Below are 20,270 nucleotides of genomic sequence, written 5' to 3' on the forward strand. Positions count from 1 at the left end.
CTCAATCAATCAATCAAATTGTTGAGGGCGCTGGGAACTGGAGCTCAGTGAGGTCAGCGCACCTGACAAAATATAGTTCCCAGGGTTGTTTTTGGAGGGAGGGGTATAGATTAAATCAATAAATCAATAAAAACTTTTTTTTGTTGAGGGTGCTGGGAATTGTAGCTCGGTGAGCTCAGCGCCCCTGAGAAAATATAGTTCCCAGGGTTTTTTTTGGGAGGGAGGGAGGGGTATAAATTCAATCAATAAATCAATACAAAAATTTTGTTGAGGGTGCTGGGAATTGTAGCTCAGTGAGCTCAGCGCCCTGAACAAACTACAGTTCCCAGGGTTCTTTGGGAGGAAAGCTGCAGTATAAGAGTGCTCTCAACGTAAGGAGCAGGTGCCATAGCAAACCCCTTCTTTTTTATGCTCCCAGCTGATTGCGGGGGAAAGCGACCTATTAGCACCTAAAAGAGCCACGCTATATGTTCTTCCTTTGTTGCTGTACGTAGAAAATACCTCTATTCCTAAAAGCCCCCGTCTCCTCTTCCCCGCCTCCCCCTGCAGCCCTGCCCTGCCCGGCTCACAGCCACTACACCGAGTGCTCCTCTCCCTGCCCGGCCACCTGCTCCAACCTCTACGCCCCAGCCAGCTGCCAGCGCCCCACGACCTGCGTGGAGGGGTGCGCCTGCGACCGGGGCTACGTGCTGAGCGACGACAGCTGCGTCTTGATGCAGGACTGCGGGTGCGTGAGCACCCAGAACGAGTACTACAACGTAAGTGGAAGGGGACTCCCAGCCGGCCGGCAGTCGTAGAATTGTAAGAGTTGCAACGCAGGAATCTTTTGCCCAGTGTGAGACTCGAACACAGGACCCTAAGATTTAGAGTCTGGGGCTGATGGGAATAGTAGTCCGGAACATGTGGCTTGGTTGCCGTTGGGCTGATGCTCCTAAGAGAAGCCGGACAAAGAAGTCCAGATAACGAAGAAGCCCAGATAACGAAGAAGCTGCCACTCTCACAATAGCTTCTGCGGATCATTTATTAAATGTGATGTTTTGAGGTCAAGCCTCTGTTGGGCGGTGGAAGGAACATGACCTGCTGAAAGATACTTGGAGTCGAGAGTGGATTTCATGCTCTTTATTCAGCTCGTAGTGGTGAGGAGGAATGGAAGTTCCCCCAGAATGTCTGCTTTATATACATTATTTACACAATGGGCCCCACGTGATTGGCTAATTCTGGGATTCTCCTGTAGGCCAATCAGGTTGCAGATTCACTTCTACCTGGAGCTGGATTGGGTGGCTCCTGTGGACCAATCAGACTGCTGCATTGTTCTAGGACCAATCAGACTGCTGCATTCTGGACCCTATTGTTTAGGACCAATCAGACTGCTGCATTCTGGACCCTATTGTTTAGGACCAATCAGACTGCTGCATTCTGAATCCTATTGTTTAGGACCAATCAGACTGCTGCATTCTGAATCCTATTGTTTAGGACCAATCAGACTGCTGCATTTTGGATCCTGTTCAACTCAGTACATAACACCTGCCTTGCAGAGTTGGGGATGGGTCTTGACGCAGCCCCCTAACTGCCTCCCCTCTGCCTTTGCAGCCTGGAGAAACATGGGTGACTGCCAATTGCCTCGAACGCTGCACCTGCGTCGGAAACGGGAAGATCACCTGCCAGTCCTTCCAGTGCCTGGATGGGTCCGTGTGCGCCCTCAGCACCGCGGGGCTTCACTACTGCCGCCCAACCAGTGAGTGGGAAGCGGGGGCAGCAGTGGGAGGGGGGCTGAGATGGCGGAGAGGAGGGGAAGAGGAGCAGCCCCCAGGCAGGCTCAGTCGGTCCAGCCGTTGGGAAAGGAAGTAGTTCTCCAGCTGCCTAGGCTGGACTACCAGAACGCACTCTACTCTGGGGCTGCCCTTGGAGATTACCGTATTTTTCGCTCCACAAGACGTACCTGACCATAAGACACTCCAATTTTTAGAGGAGGGAAACAAGGAAAAAAATATTCTGAACAAAACAGTGGATGTATGATTTTTGTGGTCATTGCTGTGGCCACAGACGTGATCGAATGGTGAATTTGGGGTGACCCAATGCAAAAATCCTGAGGATCCATGGGCTTTTACCTCCCCCTTCCCAGGCAGCCTCCTTTATCGCTAGCATCCCTTATCTCCTCCTTAAGGTCCTCCGTGGGGCATACCAGGAGAGGCGGTCCCGTAGGTACGAGGGTCCTAGGCCGCATAGGGCTTTAAAGGTCAAAACCAGCACCTTGAACCCGACCCTGTACTCCACCGGGAGCCAGTGCAGTTGGTATAGCACCGGGTGAATGTGATCCCATGGCAAGGACCCCATAAGGAGCCTTGCTACGGCATTCTGCACCCGCTGGTCTTCCAGTTGATCATTCATTCACCCCACACATTTCAAGTAGTTCTCCCCATCACTTTCCAAGCAGCACAACATCCGTGTTTCTCTTTTCGGTGGCGATGTTGTGTTAGGGCGTTTATTGTGTGTTAATTGTGCAGACCTAAAGCCTAACTCATGGGGACGCAGGTGGCGCTGTGGGTTAAACCACAGAGCCTAGGACTTGCCGATCAGAAGGTCGGCGGTTCGAATCCCCGCAATGGGGTGAGCTCCCGTTGCTCGGTCCCTGCTCCTGCCCACCTAGCAGTTCAAAAGCACGTCAAAGTGCAAATAGATAAATAGGTACCGCTCCGGCGGAAAGTAAACGGCGTTTCCATGGCTGCTCTGGTTCACCAGAAGCGGCTTAATCATGCTGGCCACATGACCCGGAAGCTGTATGCCGGCTTCCTCGGCCAATAAAGCGAGATGAGCGCCACAACCCCAGAGTCGGCCACGACTGGACCTAATGGTCAGGGGTCCCTTTACCTAAAGCCTAACACGGCACTGGTGGTGGTGCTGAGAAAGATGCCGCGTTGCCAAGAACAAGGAGAATCCATAGGTGCCCATCGGTTGGCAGAGATGGTGGGGAAATCTCCCCTGCAATGGGGGCCTTGTCAAAAAGGGCTGTGATTCTGGAAGGAATGGCTGCTTCCGAGAACGTCATGGCCTTATTACAGAGGGAAAAAACTGTACAGTGGTGCCTCGCAAGACGAAATTAATTCGTTCTGTGAGTTTTTTCGTCTTGCGAATTTTTCGTCTTGCGAAGCACGGTGCTATGAGTTGCTCCTCGAAGTCAAGTCGCAACTGCACCTCTTCAAGCAATGCACCCTGGGTATTAACGGTTTTAAGAAAAAGGAAACAAACTTGCAAGACGTTTCCGTCTTGCGAAGCAAGCCCATAGGGAAATTGGTCTTGCGAAGCAACTCAAAAAACGAAAAACTCTTTCGTCTTGCGAGTTTTTCGTCTTGCGAGGTACCACTGTATTTGTCAGGAATCGAAAACCCTGCAGATATTCACTCAGAAAGGTTGTCAGTGATATAGGCTTCAGATTTTTGAGAAAAAGCACAGGTGGGGCTGATGGGAACGTCAGTCCAAGATACCTGGATGGTACCAGTTTAGGGCTCATTCATATATATAAAATACGGTTTACATTTAGGGGTATCAGTTGGTCGTATTTATTTTTGCATTCCACCACCCCCAATTAACATTTTGAAGGAGCTTCTCCACCCCCATTGCTCAGCCTGGACACTGAAGTCCAGCGCCAAGGGCCTTCTGGCGGTTCCCTCCCTGCGAGAAGCCAAGTTACAGGGAACCAGGCAGAGGGCCTTTTCGGTGGTGGCGCCTGCCCTGTGGAACACCCTCCCATCAGATGTCAAAGAGAACAGCAACTACCAGACTTTTAGATGACATCTGAAGGCAGCCCTGTTTAGGGAAGCTTTTAATATTTGAGGCATTACTGTATTTTAATATTGTGTTGGAAGCCGCCCAGAGTGGCTGGGGAAGCCCAGCCAGATGGGCGGGGTCTAAATAACAAATTATTATTATTATTATTATTATTCGAAAAATAGCAATGCAAGGGCTTGGCCTCGAGACACAGTAAGGACGTTTCCTCTGAGCATGTGCAGAATGCTCACCCAAAACTTTTTACTTTCCTAACTTGGCTCTCCTCCTTCCCAGGATTCCACCAGTGCGTGATTTCCGGAGACCCCCACTACAACACTTTCGACAACTTCGCCCACCACTTCCAGGGGCGCTCCACTTACACCTTGACCAAGACCCTGGGTGACCTTCCGGAGTCTCTCGAACCCCTCTCCGTGGCGGGCAGGAACCGGCGCCGCTTCCCTTTCCAGAGCTTCTCCTTCCTGCGCGAGGTCTACGTCGAGGTGTACGGCTACAGCATCCAGTTGTTGCAGGGGAGGAAGATGGCGGTGAGAGCCCCATACGACGTGGAAAACTGTGCGAGGCTTTTGGGGGGGGGTCCCCTCCTGCAGATCACTTGCCCCCTGAGCAAATGAGGACCCTCCTTCCCACCTCCTCCTGCTCTTAAACACTGATGCCGTATGAGGATTTGTGAAGCCAAACGTTGGAATATTCCGTACAGATAAAAGGAAGTCCATCTTTCCTCAGTGCAGAGTTTAACTGTGGAACTCCCTGCCACTGGAGCCACTAACTTAGATGGCTTTAAAAGAGGATCAGATTCATGGAGGAGAGGGGCCACTGTGAGGACAGGATGCTGGCTAGGAGCCACTGATAGCCCTCTCCTCCTCCATGGATTTGCCCAGTCCTCTTTTAGAGCCATCTATGTTGGTGGCAATAGGACGTGGGTGGCGTTGTGGGTTAAACCACAGAGCCTTGGACTTGCCAGTCAGAAGGTCGGCGGTTCGAATCCCCGCAACGGGGTGCGCTCCCGTTGCTCGGTCCCTGCTCCTGCCAACCAAGCAGTTCGAAAGCACACCAGTGCAAGTAGATAAGTAGGTACCACTCTGGCGGGAAGGTAAACGGCATTTCCGTGCACTGCTCTGGTTCGCCAGAAGCGGCTTAGTCATGCTGGCCACAAACCCGGAAGCTGTACACCGGCTCCCTTGGCCAGTAAAGCGAGATGAGCGCCACAACCCCAGAGTCGGCCACGACTGGACCTAATGGTCAGGGGTCCCTTTAACTTTACCTTTATGTTGGTGGCAGGGAGTTCCGTAGTTTAACTCTCTGTCCTAATCGTCCAACATGTGGCTTAATGGGATGCCCTCAAGTTCTAGTGCAGGGGTCAGCAAACTTTTTCAGCAGGGGGCCAGTCCACTGTCCCTCAGAACTTCTGGGGGCCGGACGGTATTTTTGGGAGGGGGAATGAATGAATTCCTATGCCCCACAAATAACCCACAGATGCATTTTAAATAAAAGCACACATTCTACTCATGTACCGTATTTTTCGCCCTATAAGACACACCAGACCATAAGATGCACCTAGTTTTAGAGGAGGAAAACAAGAAAAAAAAAATATTCTGAATCTCAGAAGCCAGAACAACAAGAGGGATCGCTGCGCAGTGAAAGCAGCAATCCCTCTTGCTGTTCTGGCTTCTGGGATAGCTGCGCAGCCTGCATTCGCTCCATAAGACGCACACACATTTCCCCTTACTTTTAAGGAGGGGAAAAGTGAGTCTTATAGAGCGAAAAATACGGTAAAAACACCAGGCAGGCCCCACAAATAACTCAGAGGTGCATTTTAAAGAAAAGGACACATTCTACTCATGTAAAAACACGCTGATTCCCGGACGGTCTGCAGGCTGGATTTAGAAGGCGATTGGGCCGCATCCGGCCCCTGGGGCCTTAGTTTGCCTACCCGTGTTGTAGTGTTACGAGAGAGGGAGGAAAAAACACACCTTTCTCTATCTGGTTTCTGTGCGTATCATTTTTATGAACTCCTATCATGTGGCCTCTTGGCTGCCTTTTCTCTAAATGAAGCAGTCCTAAACGCTGCAAGGTTTTTCTTCGCTCCATCCCCTTGATCATTGTTGATTGCCCATTCTTTCTTTCTTTTTTTGAGTTTTATTTATTTATTAACGTTCTTATGTTACATCGGTAAATGTTATCATATTACATCGCAAGGCTTATTATAAAATAATTTTCAGCATGTATACAAAGTTTATGTACACAGTTTATATACCTAAAGAAAAGAAACAAGGACAAAAAACTATTCCAAAATCATATATGTACCAACACATTGGACTTCCTGTCTATCCCGTTGTATATTCCTTTTTTTACAAATGAACGTACTCTTATTATTGTATATTTCTTTACATTTTATCTAATACATTCCTATATCAACATGTACCCTTGGTCTTATTTCTCAACTCAGTCTCTCTCCAACGTCAGTCGAATGTTAGCATAGATAGCGAACCTTTACTATATTTTTCAACATATATCTTATCTCTATCCTGCTTTTCTACATACTCTGGCTTCTCCTCAGATCGTATAAATCTTTCGCCTTTTCGATTGCCCTTTCCAGGTAAATGGCGTGATGGTCACCACCCCGTACTCGCCCCGGGACGGGCTCCAGATCACCCAGAGAGGCCGCACCATCTGCGTGGAAACGGACTTTGGGCTCTCCGTTTACTTTGACGGCCAGGATTTTGGTGGTGAGGATTGTTGTTGTTGTTGAGTCGTTTAGTCGTGTCCGCCTCTTTGTGACCCCCTGGACCAGAGCACACCAGGCCCTTCTGTCTTCCACTGCCTCCCACAATTTGGTCAAACTCATGTTCGTAGCTTCGAAAACACTGTCCCACCATCTCGTCCTCCGTCGTCCCCTTCTCCTTGTGCCCTCCATCTTTCCCAACATCAGGGTCTTTTCCAGGGAGTCTTCTCTTCTCATGAGGTGGCCAAAGTCTTGGAGCCTCAGCTTCAGGATCTGTCCTTCCAGTGAGCACTCAGGGCTGATTTCCTTCCGAATGGAGAGGTTGGATCTTCTTGCAGTCCATGGGACTCTCAAGAGTCTCCTCCAGCACCACAATTCAAAAGCATCCATTCTTCGGCGATCAGCCTTCTTTATGGTCCAGCTCTCACTTCCATACATCACTGCTGGGAAAACCAGAGCTTTCACTATACGGACCTTTGTTGGCAAGGTGGTGTCTCTGCTTTTTAAGATTTAAGATTTGTCATTGCTTTTCTCCCAAGAAGCAGGCGTCTTTTAATTTTGTGGCTGCTGTCACCATCTGCAGTGATCATGGAGCCCAAGAAAGTAAAATCTCTCACTGCCTCCATTTCTTCCCCTTCTGTTTGCCAGGAGCTGATGGGCCCAGTGGCCATGATCTTCGTTTTTTTGATGCTGAGCTTCAGACCATATTTTGCGCTCTCCTCTTTCACCCTCATTAAAAGGTTCTTTAATTCCTCCTCACTTTCTGCCATCAAGGTTGTGTCATCTGCATATCTGAGGTTGTTGATATTTCTTCTGGCAATTTTAATTCTGGTTTGGGATTCATCCAGCCCAGCCTTTCGCATGATGAATTCTGCATGTAAGTTAAATAAGCAGGGAGACAATATACAGCCTTGTCGTACTCCTTTCCCAATTTTGAACCAATCAGTTGTTCCATACCCAGTTCTAACTGTAGCTTCTTGTCCCACATAGAGATTTCTCAGGAGACAGATGAGGTGATCAGGCACTCCCATTTCTAAGTGGTGAGGATAAATGAGCACAAGGGGAGAAGGGGCTGCAAAAATTTTTTATTGGTTTTCACACTATTATAAACAAACAAACAAACACATAAGACAAACAAACATAAATCATAGCCTTATTAAAAATTACACTTATTAACATGGTTAAGTGACTTCCTCGCATCCCCTTGGTTGAATTTCATTGCATATCCTTTTAACGGTTTTCCAAATCACAGTTCTTATAAAATTTAACTTAAACATTAACATCCTTAAATCTTCACTTTATGAAATTAAACATATTAATTCATCACTTAACATAAATAAAGTCCTAAGCCCATTAAGTATCTGCAAGCTGTTTTCAGTTAATTTAACTAAAAAATCCTTAAATTTATTCCATTCTTCCTGATACTCCTCCTCCTTCTGGTCGCGGACTCTTCCAGTCAGGTCGGCTAGCTCCAAAAAATCCATCAACTTCAGCTGCCATTCTTCTATCGTTGGTAATTCTTGGGTTTTCCACTTTTTAGCTAACAAAATACGAGCAGCAGTTGTGGCATACAAAAATAATGTAACATCTTTCTTGGGCAATTCCAAACCTGTTATTCCAAGAAGAAAGGCCTCTGGTTTCTTTATAAATGTATATTTCAACATTTTTTTCAGTTCATTATAGTGGCAGGCAGCATCTCAGAGTAGGTTTAAGGGCAGGGGTGCCGTTTCACCCAGCTCAGGCAAAGCTGTTCAACTGGCAAACTATTTTGTTAAAATAGTTAAAAACCATAGAATTCTAGAGTTGAAAGGGACCCCCAAGAGCCATCTAGACTAACCCCCTGCAATGCAGGAATCAAATGAATACAGCCGTACCTTGGATCCTGAACGCCCTGGAACTCGGACGTTTTGGCTCCCAAACACCGGAAACCCAGAAGCGATTGTTCTGGTTTGCGAATGTTGCTTTGGAACCCGAATGTCCGATGGGGTTTTCGTGGCATCTGATTGGCTGCAGGAACTTCCTGCAGCCAATCAGAACCCGCAATTTGGTTTTTGTACGTTTTGGAAGTCGAACGGACTTCCGGAACGGATTCCATCCGACTTCCAAGGTACGGCTGCACATAAATGGCTGCACATCGAAGTTGCAGAACAGGAGTTGGGTACAGAAAAGGCTTTCAAAATCTGAATATGTATATGAAAGAACCTAAGGAAGGGAAATGATTGAAGGACAGATGTAAAGGCGAGCAAGATAACTAAGAGACGTACAGTGAATGCGGTGGAAGTCTTTTATAATATTTTAACTAGGATTTATATGTTGCAATGTTTGAAGCACGAATTTGGTAATATTGGTTATGAAAAGTATTTTTCTTCTTCTTTTCTTTTTTTAGTCTGCATTTTGGAAAACATGTATATAAATGTGTTTACAGTGTTACGTGCTGTTCTTTGGTTCTCTTTCTTTTTCTTTTCTTGTAAAATTCAATAAAGAAAAAAATTGCCGTATTTTGTGCTCTATAAGACTCACTTTGTCCCTCCTAAAAAGTAAGGGCAAATGTGTGTGCATCTTATGGAGCAAATGCAGGCTGCGCAGCTATCCCAGAAGCCAGAACAGCAAGAGGGATTGCTGCTTTCACTGCGCAGCGATCCCTCTTGCTGTTCTGGCTCCTGGGAATCAGAATATTTTTTTCTTGTTTTCCTCCTCCAAAAACTAGGTGCGTCTTGTGGTCTGGTGCGTCTTATAGAGCAAAAAATACAGTACAAAATCTGAATATGTGGAAGGCTCAAAGATTGTCCCCACCCCAACTGATCTAGGGCTGCCCCCATGTGGTCACCGCTTTCACCCCTCTTTCTCTCCACCCCACCCAGAGATCGTCCTCCCCAGCACCTATCGGAACTACGTGGGAGGGCTCTGCGGGAATTACGACGGGCAGCGGAACAACGAGTACATGAAACCCGACGGAACGTGGACCCGGAGCCTCAACACCTTTGGGAACAGCTGGGAAGTCATGGTCCCCAGCAGAGAAAGGGAGGCTGGCAGCCATCCTCGCATCAGGTCAGCCCCTGGGGCTGCTCTTGTCCCTCATGCTCGGCTTCTCCCTCATTCAGCAGTTAATCTCTAAACAAGAAGCAGAGAGCTGGGTCTCAAACTCCCTAGAGAAGCAGACCTTGCTTTTAGCAGACAGGGACCAGGGCTCTGACAACACTAAAAGGTAAAGGGACCCCTGACCGTTAGGTCCAGTCGCGGACGACTCTGGGGTTGCGGCGCTCATCTCGCTTTACTGGCCGAGGGAGCCGGCGTCCAGCTTCCGGGTCATGTGGCCAGCAGGACTAAGCCGCTTCTGGCGAACCAGAGCAGCGCACGGAAACACCGTTTACCTTCCCACCGGAGTGGTACCTATTTATCTACTTGCACTTTGACGTGCTTTTGAACTGCTAGGTTGGCAGGAGCAGGGACCGAGCAACAGTAGCTCACCCCGTCGCGGGAATTCGAACCGCCGACCTTCTGATCGGCAAGTCCTAGGCTCTGTGGTTTAACCCACAGCGCCACCCATGTCCCATCTGATAACACTACGCTGAGCAAAACAGAGCAAAAACAGTAGCCCTATGTGGCCTAGGACCCTCGTACCTACGGGACTGCCTCTCCTGGTATGCCCCATGGAGGACCTTAAGGTCCACAAATAAAAACATCCTGAAGATCCCAGGCCACAGAGAGGTTAGGCTGGCCTCAACTAGAGCCAGGGCTTTCTCGGCCGCGGCTCCAATCTGGTGGAACGCTCTGTCACAAGAGACCAGGGCCCTGCGGGACTTGACATCTTTCCGCAGGGCCTGCAAGACAGAGCTGTTCCGCCTGGCCTTTGGTTTGGATTCAGTCTGAACCTTATGCTTCCCTCCACTTATGGTCTTGATTTATCGGCTATTTTAAAATGAGGCTGCATTTTAAATTGCATTTTAACCTGTATTTTACATTGGTTTTCTTTCCCCCCTCTTTCCCCCCCTTATTATGTTTTTATTGTGATTTTGTTGGTGTTAGCTGCCCTGAGCCTGGCTCTGGCCGGGGTGGGCAGGTTATAAATAAAATTTATTATTATTATTATTATTATTATTAATTTGAGATCATAGAATCATAGAATCATAGAGTTGGAAGAGACCACAAGGGCCATCGAGTCCAACCCCCTGCCAAGCAGGAAACACCATCAGAGCACTCCTGACATATGGTTGTCAAGCCTCTGCTTAAAGACCTCCAAAGAAGGAGACTCCACCACACTCCTTGGCAGCAAATTCCACTGTCAAACAGCTCTTACTGTCAGGAAGTTCTTCCTAATGTTTAGGTGGAATCTTCTTTCTTGTAGTTTGGATCCATTGCTCCGTGTCCGCTTCTCTGGAGCAGCAGAAAACAACCTTTCTCCCTCCTCTATGTGACATCCTTTTATATATTTGAACCTGGCTATCATATCACCCCTTAACCTCCTCTTCTCCAGGCTAAACATGCCCAGCTCCCTTAGCCGTTCCTCATAAGGCATCGTTTCCAGGCCTTTGACCATTTTGGTTGCCCTCCTCTGGACACGTTCCAGTTTGTCAGTGTCCTTCTTGAACTGTGGTGCCCAGAACTGGACACAGTACTCCAGGTGAGGTCTGACCAGAGCAGAATACAGTGGCACTATTACTTCCCTTGATCTAGATGCTATACTCCTATTGATGCAGCCCAGAATTGCATTGGCTTTTTTAGCTGCCGCGTCACACTGTTGGCTCATGTCAAGTTTCTGGTCAACCAAGACTCCTAGATCCTTTTCACATGTACTGCTCTCAAGCCAGGTGTCCCCCATCTTGTATCCTTCTCTTCTTCTTCCCCCCACAAAGGCGCGAGGAACCATCAGATGAAGTCGAGTCCGGCTTTGAAGTCGCCTGCAGCCCAGAGCAGCTGGTATCTGTCAACGGGACGGGCGTCTGTGGGGCCCTCTCTGACCCCCAGGGGCCGTTCTCCGCCTGCCACGGCGTCCTGTCGCCCAGTCCTTTCCAAGAGTGAGTGTGCCCAGAGCGCAGACGTGGGCGGGCGGCTGGGAAGGGAGTGCGTCCGTGTGCAAGCTGACGCGAGCGCGCATTTGTGCGCAAGAGAGCCCATCTCCTTCCTTCTCTCTCTCTCTCCCAGGAACTGCGTGTACGACCTCTGCGCTCTCATGGGCGACACTGAGCTCTTATGCCAAGATTACGATGCCTATGCCAAGCTCTGCCAGGAAGAGAGGGTCACGCTGGGAGCCTGGAGGCAGAAGACGGGCTGCGGTAAGAGAATCCCCCACCCCCAAAAAAAACCTATCACACGCCCTTCCTTGCCCAGCTGCAACACAACAGCCATGCCATGCTGCCAGCCGGTCTTGCACTGTCGTAGCTGCTGCCACTGCCACCCTTCTGCTTACTCCTGTGCCCCCAATAGGAGGGGACTTTTTAATTTTTTTATTTTTGTTCTTTTACTCAAAAATTTTATTAGTTTTCACAAGCAAGCAAACAAACAAACAAACAAACACACAAAACAAACAAAAATCATAGCCTTATTGAAAATTACAGTTAATTAACTTTGTTAAGTGACTTCCTCGCTTCTCCTTGGTTGAATTTCATTGCATGTCCTTTTAACGGTTTTCCAAATCCCAATTTTTATGAAATTTAACTTAAACATTAACATCCTTAGATCTTCACCTTATGGAATTAAACATATTAATTCATCACTTAACATAAATAGAATCCTAAGCCCATTAAGTATCTGCAAGCTGTTTTCAGTTAGTTTAACTTAGCAAATTTAACTAAATAATCCTTAAATTTATTCCATTCTTCCTGATACTCCTCCTCCTTCTGGTCGCCGACTCTTCCGGTCAGGTCAGCCAGCTCCGAAAAGTCCATCATCTTCATCTGCCAATCTTCCACTGTTGGAACTTCTTCTGTTTTCCAATTCTTAGCTAATAAGATTTGAGCAGCAGTTGTGGCATACAAAAATAATTTAACATCTTTCTTGGGCCATTCCAAACCTGTTATTCCAAGAAGAAAGGCCTCTGGTTTCTTTATAAATGTATATTTCAACATTTTTTTTCAGTTCATTATAGTGGCAGGCAGCATCTCAGAGTGGGTTTAAGGGCAGAAGGAGGGGACTTTTTAAAAGGCTCTGAGCCATTTCCTTAGCACTCCCCCACTCTCCCTGAGCCTCTTCCCAGACCTCAGAAGAGCGCTCCGGTCCCTTGAAACGCCAACCCTAACCTCCGGTAGCCTGAATGCCAGGCGCCCAGGCATGTGGGTATTCCAAAACCCTGAGGTTGGCAAGCAAGCAACACTTCAGCAGTCAAACGAAAGAGCTTTACTGTATTGGAGTATTACAATATGTTCAAAACAATGGGAGAAATCGGAAGGATCTCAAAAGAGAAGATAGACAAGGACTGGAAGGATATTTGCAAAATCATATTGAAAAACCAGAACTCCTATTAGAATAAACAAGTTCCGTTATAAACACTGAAATACTAAATAAGATGGGTAACAATGTGTAACAGAAAAACAAGTAGAAAGTTGGTTTAATAGTGTGTGAAAGAAAGTAATAGAAATGGGAAGAAATTGCGATTGAGTAGATTGGTAGTCTAGCACAGGGTGGGGTGAGGGACGGTGGCGGGAAAAGGAAGTATGTGCGGGATTGAGTGGGGGTAGGTATGAATATTTTTAAGGATTGTATGAAATGTATGTTTGTTTGTTTGTATATCCGAAATATGTATGTATAAATGATTTTTTTTTAAAAAAAATGAAGGAACTTTACTAGGAATAAAAGGTAGGGGGTAAGCAGGAAGAAGGTCAAAACAGAACGCAAAACAAACCCGAGCCCTGTGGTTCTAAAACGGAACCAATCCGTATTCTTTCGTTTGGTTTTTTGGATGAATCTGGTTTATAGATAACAACGAAGATATGTTTTTGTTGTACAGATGTTATTATTTTTTTAAAAAATTAACCTGTGCCCTGTGGCTCTCAAACGGAACCAATCCTAGCCTATCCACAACCCTCGTCGTTCACGTTTACTCCCCAAGAATCTGCAAGGCTGGCCAGTTTCACAAAAGATCCCAGCTTGGATCCCTGGCACTGGAAGGATCCCCTGATGTTGGGGGGCAGACAAGGCACAAGAAGCAGCTCAGCTTTTTAAAGGGTCTACCCAGACACTGAGGTCCAGCGCCGGGGGCCTTCTGGCGGTTCCCTCACTCCGAGAAGCCAAGTTACAGGGAACCGGGCAGAGGGCCTTCTCGGTGGTGGCGCCCACCCTGTGGAACTCCCTCCCACCAGATGTCAAAGAGAACAACAACTACCAGACTTTTAGAAAACATCTGAAGGCAGCCCTCTTTAGGGAAGCTTTTAATCTTTGATGCATTACTGTATTTTAATATTTTGTTGAAAGCCGCCCAGAGAGGCTGGGGAAGCCCAGCCAGACGGGCGGGGTATAAACAAAAAATTATTATTATTATTTCCTCTCCTCGTGAGAGGGATGCGCAACAGACTCCCTTAGGGCCTGAACTGTCCTCCATTTCTCCTCCTTCACAACCCCTTACCCCTCGGCCGAGGGCCCCGTGTCCAGAGCATGGGGCCACATTCAGGGCCCACACCCCAGAGGGTAGGGCCCAGACCAGTGGGTTCAAATGACAAGGAAGGAGATTCTCTCCGACTGAGTCCATTCCCCTGCTCTTATCACCAGAAAGTTTGTCCTCAGGTTTATCTGGAATCCCCTTTCTTGTCATTTGATTCCGATAGAGGCTTTTCTTCTTTTAAACGTTCTACCACCCACCCATCTTGTCCCCGCAGAGATCTCGTGCCCGCCTCACACCACCTACAAATCTTGCATGACCGCCTGCCCCGACAGCTGTGCCAACATGGCCGCCCAGTCGGAGTGCGATGCCCCTTGCGTGGAGGGCTGCGCCAGTGACCCCGGCTACGTCCTCAGCGGGCTCGACAGCGTCCCCTACAACCAGTGCGGCTGCACTGTCAACAACCAGTATTACCAGGTAGGCGGGGAGGAATAGGGAGGAACCCCCTGGCTGCTGCCAGTCAGTTGGGTGGTTCTGAATCCTGGAAACCGCAGGAGGAGAGCAGGGTGCAACGGATCAGCCGCTGTGACTCTGGTTAAGGGATAGACTCAACCCTGGGTGTACCTAGAGCAGGGGTCAGCAAACTTTCACAGCAGGGGGCCAGTCCACTGTCCCTCAGACCTTGCGGGGGGCCACTGTATTTTGAAAAAAAATATATATGAACAAATTCCTATGCCTCACAAATGCATTTTAAATAAAAGCACACATTCTACTCATGTAAAAACACCAGGCAGGCCCCACAAATAACCCAGAGATGCATTTTAAATAAAAGGACACATTCTACTCATGTAAAAACACACCAATTCCCGGAACATCTGTGGGCTGGATTTAGAAGGCAATTGAGCTGGATCCGGCCCCCGGGCCTTAGTTTGCCTACCCATGGCCTAGAAGTTGGCTAGGATGGGCGCAGGGCCTCAAAAATCACAGCTCTCCACTCTGGCTCAGAGGGGCTAGGAGCCTGCCTGACTGCCCAGCGCTCTGGACGGCGGCCGGGCAAGGTGTGCAGGCTTCTCTGGGCACCTTGGCAGAGGAATCGGGTTGGTGGTGTGTGGCCGCAAAGATGGAGGGAAGAAAGATGGAGAGAGCTGATGAGAGTTAAAGGAAGAGATGAAGGAAGGAAGGAAGGAAGGAAGGAGGCAGCGAGCGGAGGGAGGCAGGAAATCACCGGCGGAGTGCCAAAGACAATAGATTTGAGCAAAGGTTTTCAGTTTCTGGTCCATGGTCCCTTCCGGTTTTGGCGGTGCCAATACAAAGGTGGGCAGCAGCTTTCCCAGAGTGCTGCTGATATTCTTCCCCACACCCCGGTTTCTCCCCAGATCAACGACACTTTCTTAACGGAGGACTGCTCCAAAAGATGCACCTGCCGCAATACGGAGACTCTGGAGTGTGAGCTTGTGGCCTGCGCCAAGGGGGATGTCTGCGCCGTGGTAAACTTCACCCGCGGATGCTACAGAGGTGAGAAAGGCTTGGTTAGGGACGAGGTGGGAGGAGAGGGTTGAGCCAGCAATGTGATGCAGCAGCAAAAAAGGCTAATGCTGTTCTAGGCTGCATCCACAGAAGTCTAGTGTCCAGATCAAGGGCGGTCTTAGTCCCACTTTATTCTGCCTTGGTCAGACCCCACCTGGAGTCCTGTGTCCAGTTCTGGGCACCACAATTTAAGGAGGATATTGACAACCTGGAAGGTGGGCAGAGGAGGGCGACCAGGATGATGGAGGGCCTGGAAACTGAGCCTTACGAGGAATGGTTGAGGGCATTGGGTACGTTTAGCCTGGAGGAGACTGAGAGGGGATACGATTTCCCCTCTGAAGGGCTGCCAGATATTTATCAGAAAATCGTAAGAGTTGGACACCCAATACAACCCCCCCCCCCGCAAGCCAAGAATCCAAACGGATTAAAACACACATCAACATTCTACATACTCGGTTTGGCCGGCCGAAATGAGCACGTTTTCAGCAGGCGCTGAAAAAGGGTGCAGCGAAGGAGCCTGACTGATCAGTCAATTGGTGGGGAGTTCCAAAGGCTGGGTGCTGCTGCCGCCCTGAAAGATTGATTTATGCACGGGTGTTGTGTGGCGCCTGCAGCGGTGCCATCACCCTTAAAACCAAAGTCGCCGGCTGATGTGGAAAAGGGGAGACCTGAAAGAGTAGGAAAGTGACAGAATCTGGAAACAGAACACTTTCCCCATCTCTTGGTGGGCCGCGATGTGGACTGACGGTGGCATCTCCCCTCCCCAAAAACACACGTTTCTTTCTTTGCAGAGAGCGCATGCCTCCGTAACAATTGCCAGAACGAGGGAGTTTGTCAGGACACCTTAGACACCTCCCACGGCTACGTCTGCATTTGCACGGAGGGATACAACGGAACCTACTGTGAGACTGCCTACGATGTACAGCCTCCATCCCCCTCGACAGGTAACAAGTCCCTGCCGCTGTTGTTGTTTAGTCGTTTAGTCGTGTCCGCCTCTTCGTGACCCCCTGGACCAGAGCACGCCAGGCCCTCCTGTCTTCACTGCCTCCCGCAGTTTGGTCAAACTCATGCTGGTGGCTTCGAGAACACTGTCCCACCATCTCATCCTCCGTCGTCCCCTTCTCCTTGTGCCCTCCATCTTTCCCAACATCAGGGTCTTTTCCAGGGAGTCTTCTCTTCTCATGAGGTGGCCAAAGTCTTGGAGCCTCAGCTTCAGGATCTGTCCTTCCAGTGAGCACTCAGGGCTGATTTCCTTCAGAATGGAGAGGTTTGATCTTCTTGCAGTCCATGGGACTCTCAAGTGTCTCCTCCAGCACCAGAATTCAAAAGCATCCATTCTTTGGCGATCAGCCTTCTTTATGGTCCAGCTCTCACTTCCATACATCACTACTGGGAAAACCATAGATTTAACTATACGGACCTTTGTTGGCAAGGTGATGTCTCTGCTTTTTAAGATGCTACCGCTACCTGCCCTAAAACACACACACACAGAGTACCTTTAAAGCCACTGCCATATTTTTCACTCCATAAGATGCACTTTCCCCCTCCTAAAAAGTAAGGGGAAATGTGTGTGCGTCTTATGGAGCGAATGCAGGCGGGAGGCTCTGCTCAGTGCTCCCTTTAAAGAGCCGCGTGGAGCGTGTGTGTGGCTCTTGGGGGCAGAGGCTGTGCATGGCTATCCCATAAGCCAGGACAGCAAGAGTGATTGCTGCACAGCGATCCCGCTTGCTGCTCTGGCTTATGGGATAGCTGCTCGCAGCCTCTTCCGGCCATGGGGAGCCTTCGTCCCGCTGCCCTGAAGAGGCTTCGCACAGCTATCCCAGAAGCCAGAACAGCAAGAGGCTATTCCCAGAAGCCAGATCCCTCTTGCTGTTCTGGCTTCTGGGATTCAGAATATTTTTTTTCTTGTTTTCCTCCTCCAAAAACTAGGTGCGTCTTGTGGTCTGGTGCGTCTTATAGAGCGAAAAATACGGTAATTAATCCTCCCCTCTTTCTTCCTCCCGTTTCCCCCCTCTGCTCCCATCCAGATGACAACAATTTGACAGTCATCCTCATCGGAGTCCTCGTTCCTCTCGCGTTGATCCTGATGGTGGTGACAGGTGTCTGCATCTATCGACAGCGGAGGAGCAGGTATGGGATTGGGCCGGGCAGGGCAGGCACGGTGGGTGTGAGGGGGTCCGGTTGCCTCCTGCGGGCACTGGGGGGCTCAGGGCTACAGGAGAGAGGGGGTTTCAGAGGAGCAAGGCGTTGATATTAGTATGCAACGCCCTTAACAACTCGGAAGACATTTACCTACGAGATTGCCACATGCGCTCACTATGATTAGCAGAATTGGTACTTTTACAGGTGGGTTGGACTCAGTGATCCTTTGGGTCTCTCCCAACTCTGTGATTGCCCACCTCACACCCCAAATCTCCTCAAATGTCCTTCTGTTCTTATGTGCTTCTCTTTTCCTCCTGTGTAGGCGGGAACATGGCATGCTTACCTTGTCAGATCCAGGTGAGTTGAGAGCAGGAGGAATCCCTGGTGTATATTATTATTATTATTATTAATTGAGTTTATAATCCGCCCTCTATCTGGTGGTATCTGGGTGGTTCACAGAATAAAATCAAGATATAAAACCACAAAATACCTAATGAAAATAAAAGAACAACCCAATAGTCCCCCCCCCCAAAAAAACACATTTTAAAAGGGCATGGCATGTAAATCAGATCAACCAAAGGCCTGGTTGAAAAGGATCGTGTTTGCCTGGCGCCTAAAGGTGTATAATGAAGGCGCCAAGCGAACTTTCCTGGGGAGAGCATTCCACAGATGGGGAGCCACTGCAGAGAAGGCCCTGTTCTCATGTTGCCACCCTCTGGAGACACACAAAGAAGGGCCTCAGAAGATAATTTCAGGGCATGTTCATACAGAAAGAGGCGGTCCTGGAGGTATTGCAGTCCTGAGCTGTTTAAGGCTTTATAGGTCAAAAGCAGCACTTTGAACAGCTGCCTCAAGGCTCCGCCCCAGAGTCAGCTGCACCCAAGAACATAAGAAGAGCTGGATCAGCCCAGTGGCCCATCGAGTCCTGCATCCTGTTCTCACAGTGACCAAACAGCTGCCCCTTATGAGATACCCACAAGCACAAGAGCTACACAGGAGCTCCCCTCCTGCTATTTCCAGCAACTGGTTTTCAGAAGCATCGCTCCCTCCAACTGTGGACGCAGAACATAACCACCCTGGCTAGGAGCCATCAATAGACCTCCCCTCCTCCATTCATTTCTCTAATCCTCTTTGGAAGCCCATCTAAGTTGGTGGCCATTGCTGCCCCCTCAATGACTCCTTCAGGGATCTTCCAGCTTTACAACCTTATGGCTCTGTTCTTCAAGCCCAGGGTGCTCTTACATCACTCAGGATTATTATTTAGTGCTTATTTCATTCACATACTCCCCCTCCCTCGATTGTGGAAAACTGCAGAGCAGTTTGCAAAATGAATTAGATTATTAACGAAAGCATTTACGGAAACAGCTCTGTCCTGCACACCAAGGAAGTCGGCTTGGACCTTGGTATCATTACAATTATTATTTCTTTTTCAGGCCAAGGCAGGCCTCCTCCTAACATGACTGCCGACAAGACCACTCACTTCTGACTTCTGCCCCAGATCTATTGCTGAAACTATTCCTTCCCGCTCACGCACCCAGGGTGGGAACCTTCAAGATCTGACCTTTCTAAAGCCGGACTGCTGAAGGGGCAGAGGCGCTGCAAATAAAGTCTGCCCCCGCACCCCACCTGCTTTCGCTTCCAGGAGTCTGTCTGGTCAGGTGAAAGAAAATCAGAGGAAGTGGAGGAGATAGGAGACACACGCCAACCCATTCGCCACCCTGGCATCTGCTGACACACCTTTCCGGCCCTCTGGGCTCTGTGATGCTTCTAGACTTGGCGATCCCATGCAGAGAATAGGCTTGGCAACCCAAATTCTGCTGAAGCCGCCATTCCCAGCCAGCTGCTCATAGCTCCCCGCCCTACCCTCGCTGTGGGGCCAGCACACCTCATCCCACACATGCCACCCCTATCTGGGCAAGGGAAATGGTGCTGAATTGTGTCCGGAACACCAAATAAAAAATAATAAATGAATGCAAATAAAAGCCTTCCTCTCCAGCATAGTATCTCTCTGTGAGCGTTTCATTCCTGTGATGCAGCGGCAAAAGAGGCTAATGCTTTTCTAGGCTGCATCAGCAGAAGTCTGGTCAGACCCCACCTGGATCATAGCTGTCAACGTTTCCCTTTTTTTATGGGAAATTCCCTTATTCCAAATAGGATTCCTTGCCAGAAAAGGGAAAAGTTGACAGCTATGACCTGGAGTCCTGTGTCCAGTTCTGAGGACCTCTGTTTAGGGATATTGACAAGTTGGTTCGTGTGCAGAGGAGGGCGGCCAAGATGACGACGGGTCTGGAAACTGAGCCTTGTGAGGAATAGCAAGAGGGAGTTGGGTATGTTTAGCCTGGAAAACAGGAGACTGATAGGAGAGTCATCTTCAAATATCTGAAGGGCTGTCACGTTGAAGGTAGAGCAATCTTGTCCCAAGGGAAGGACTAGAACCAACAGATTCATATTACAAGAGGGATTCTGACCAAACATTAGGAACAAATGTCTGAGGGTGAGAGCCCTTCAACGTTGAACGGACCACCTCAGAAGATGGCAGGTTCCCTCCTTCATTTTTAACAC

General features: G+C 48.9%; 1 protein-coding gene across 1 annotated transcript in view; it reads left to right on the forward strand.

Moving 5' to 3' along the window:
- The window catches only part of ZAN (zonadhesin), a 71,298-nt gene extending 51,592 nt beyond the window's left edge, over positions 1-19,706 (forward strand). The window contains exons 25-37 of the mRNA XM_080977483.1: positions 550-758; positions 1,591-1,735; positions 4,060-4,310; positions 6,383-6,512; positions 9,370-9,556; positions 11,362-11,523; positions 11,651-11,781; positions 14,317-14,516; positions 15,416-15,554; positions 16,358-16,510; positions 17,594-17,696; positions 18,031-18,065; positions 19,142-19,706. Of these exons, the coding sequence (XP_080833609.1) occupies positions 550-758; positions 1,591-1,735; positions 4,060-4,310; positions 6,383-6,512; positions 9,370-9,556; positions 11,362-11,523; positions 11,651-11,781; positions 14,317-14,516; positions 15,416-15,554; positions 16,358-16,510; positions 17,594-17,696; positions 18,031-18,065; positions 19,142-19,194 (1,898 nt within the window). The 3' untranslated portion in view covers positions 19,195-19,706. The remainder of the gene's footprint in view (positions 1-549; positions 759-1,590; positions 1,736-4,059; positions 4,311-6,382; positions 6,513-9,369; positions 9,557-11,361; positions 11,524-11,650; positions 11,782-14,316; positions 14,517-15,415; positions 15,555-16,357; positions 16,511-17,593; positions 17,697-18,030; positions 18,066-19,141) is intronic.
- The last annotated feature ends 564 nt before the right edge of the window (positions 19,707-20,270 follow it).

This window comes from Podarcis pityusensis (assembly GCF_964106645.2).
Source record: "Podarcis pityusensis genome assembly, chromosome: 13".
NCBI lineage: Eukaryota > Metazoa > Chordata > Lepidosauria > Squamata > Lacertidae > Podarcis > Podarcis pityusensis.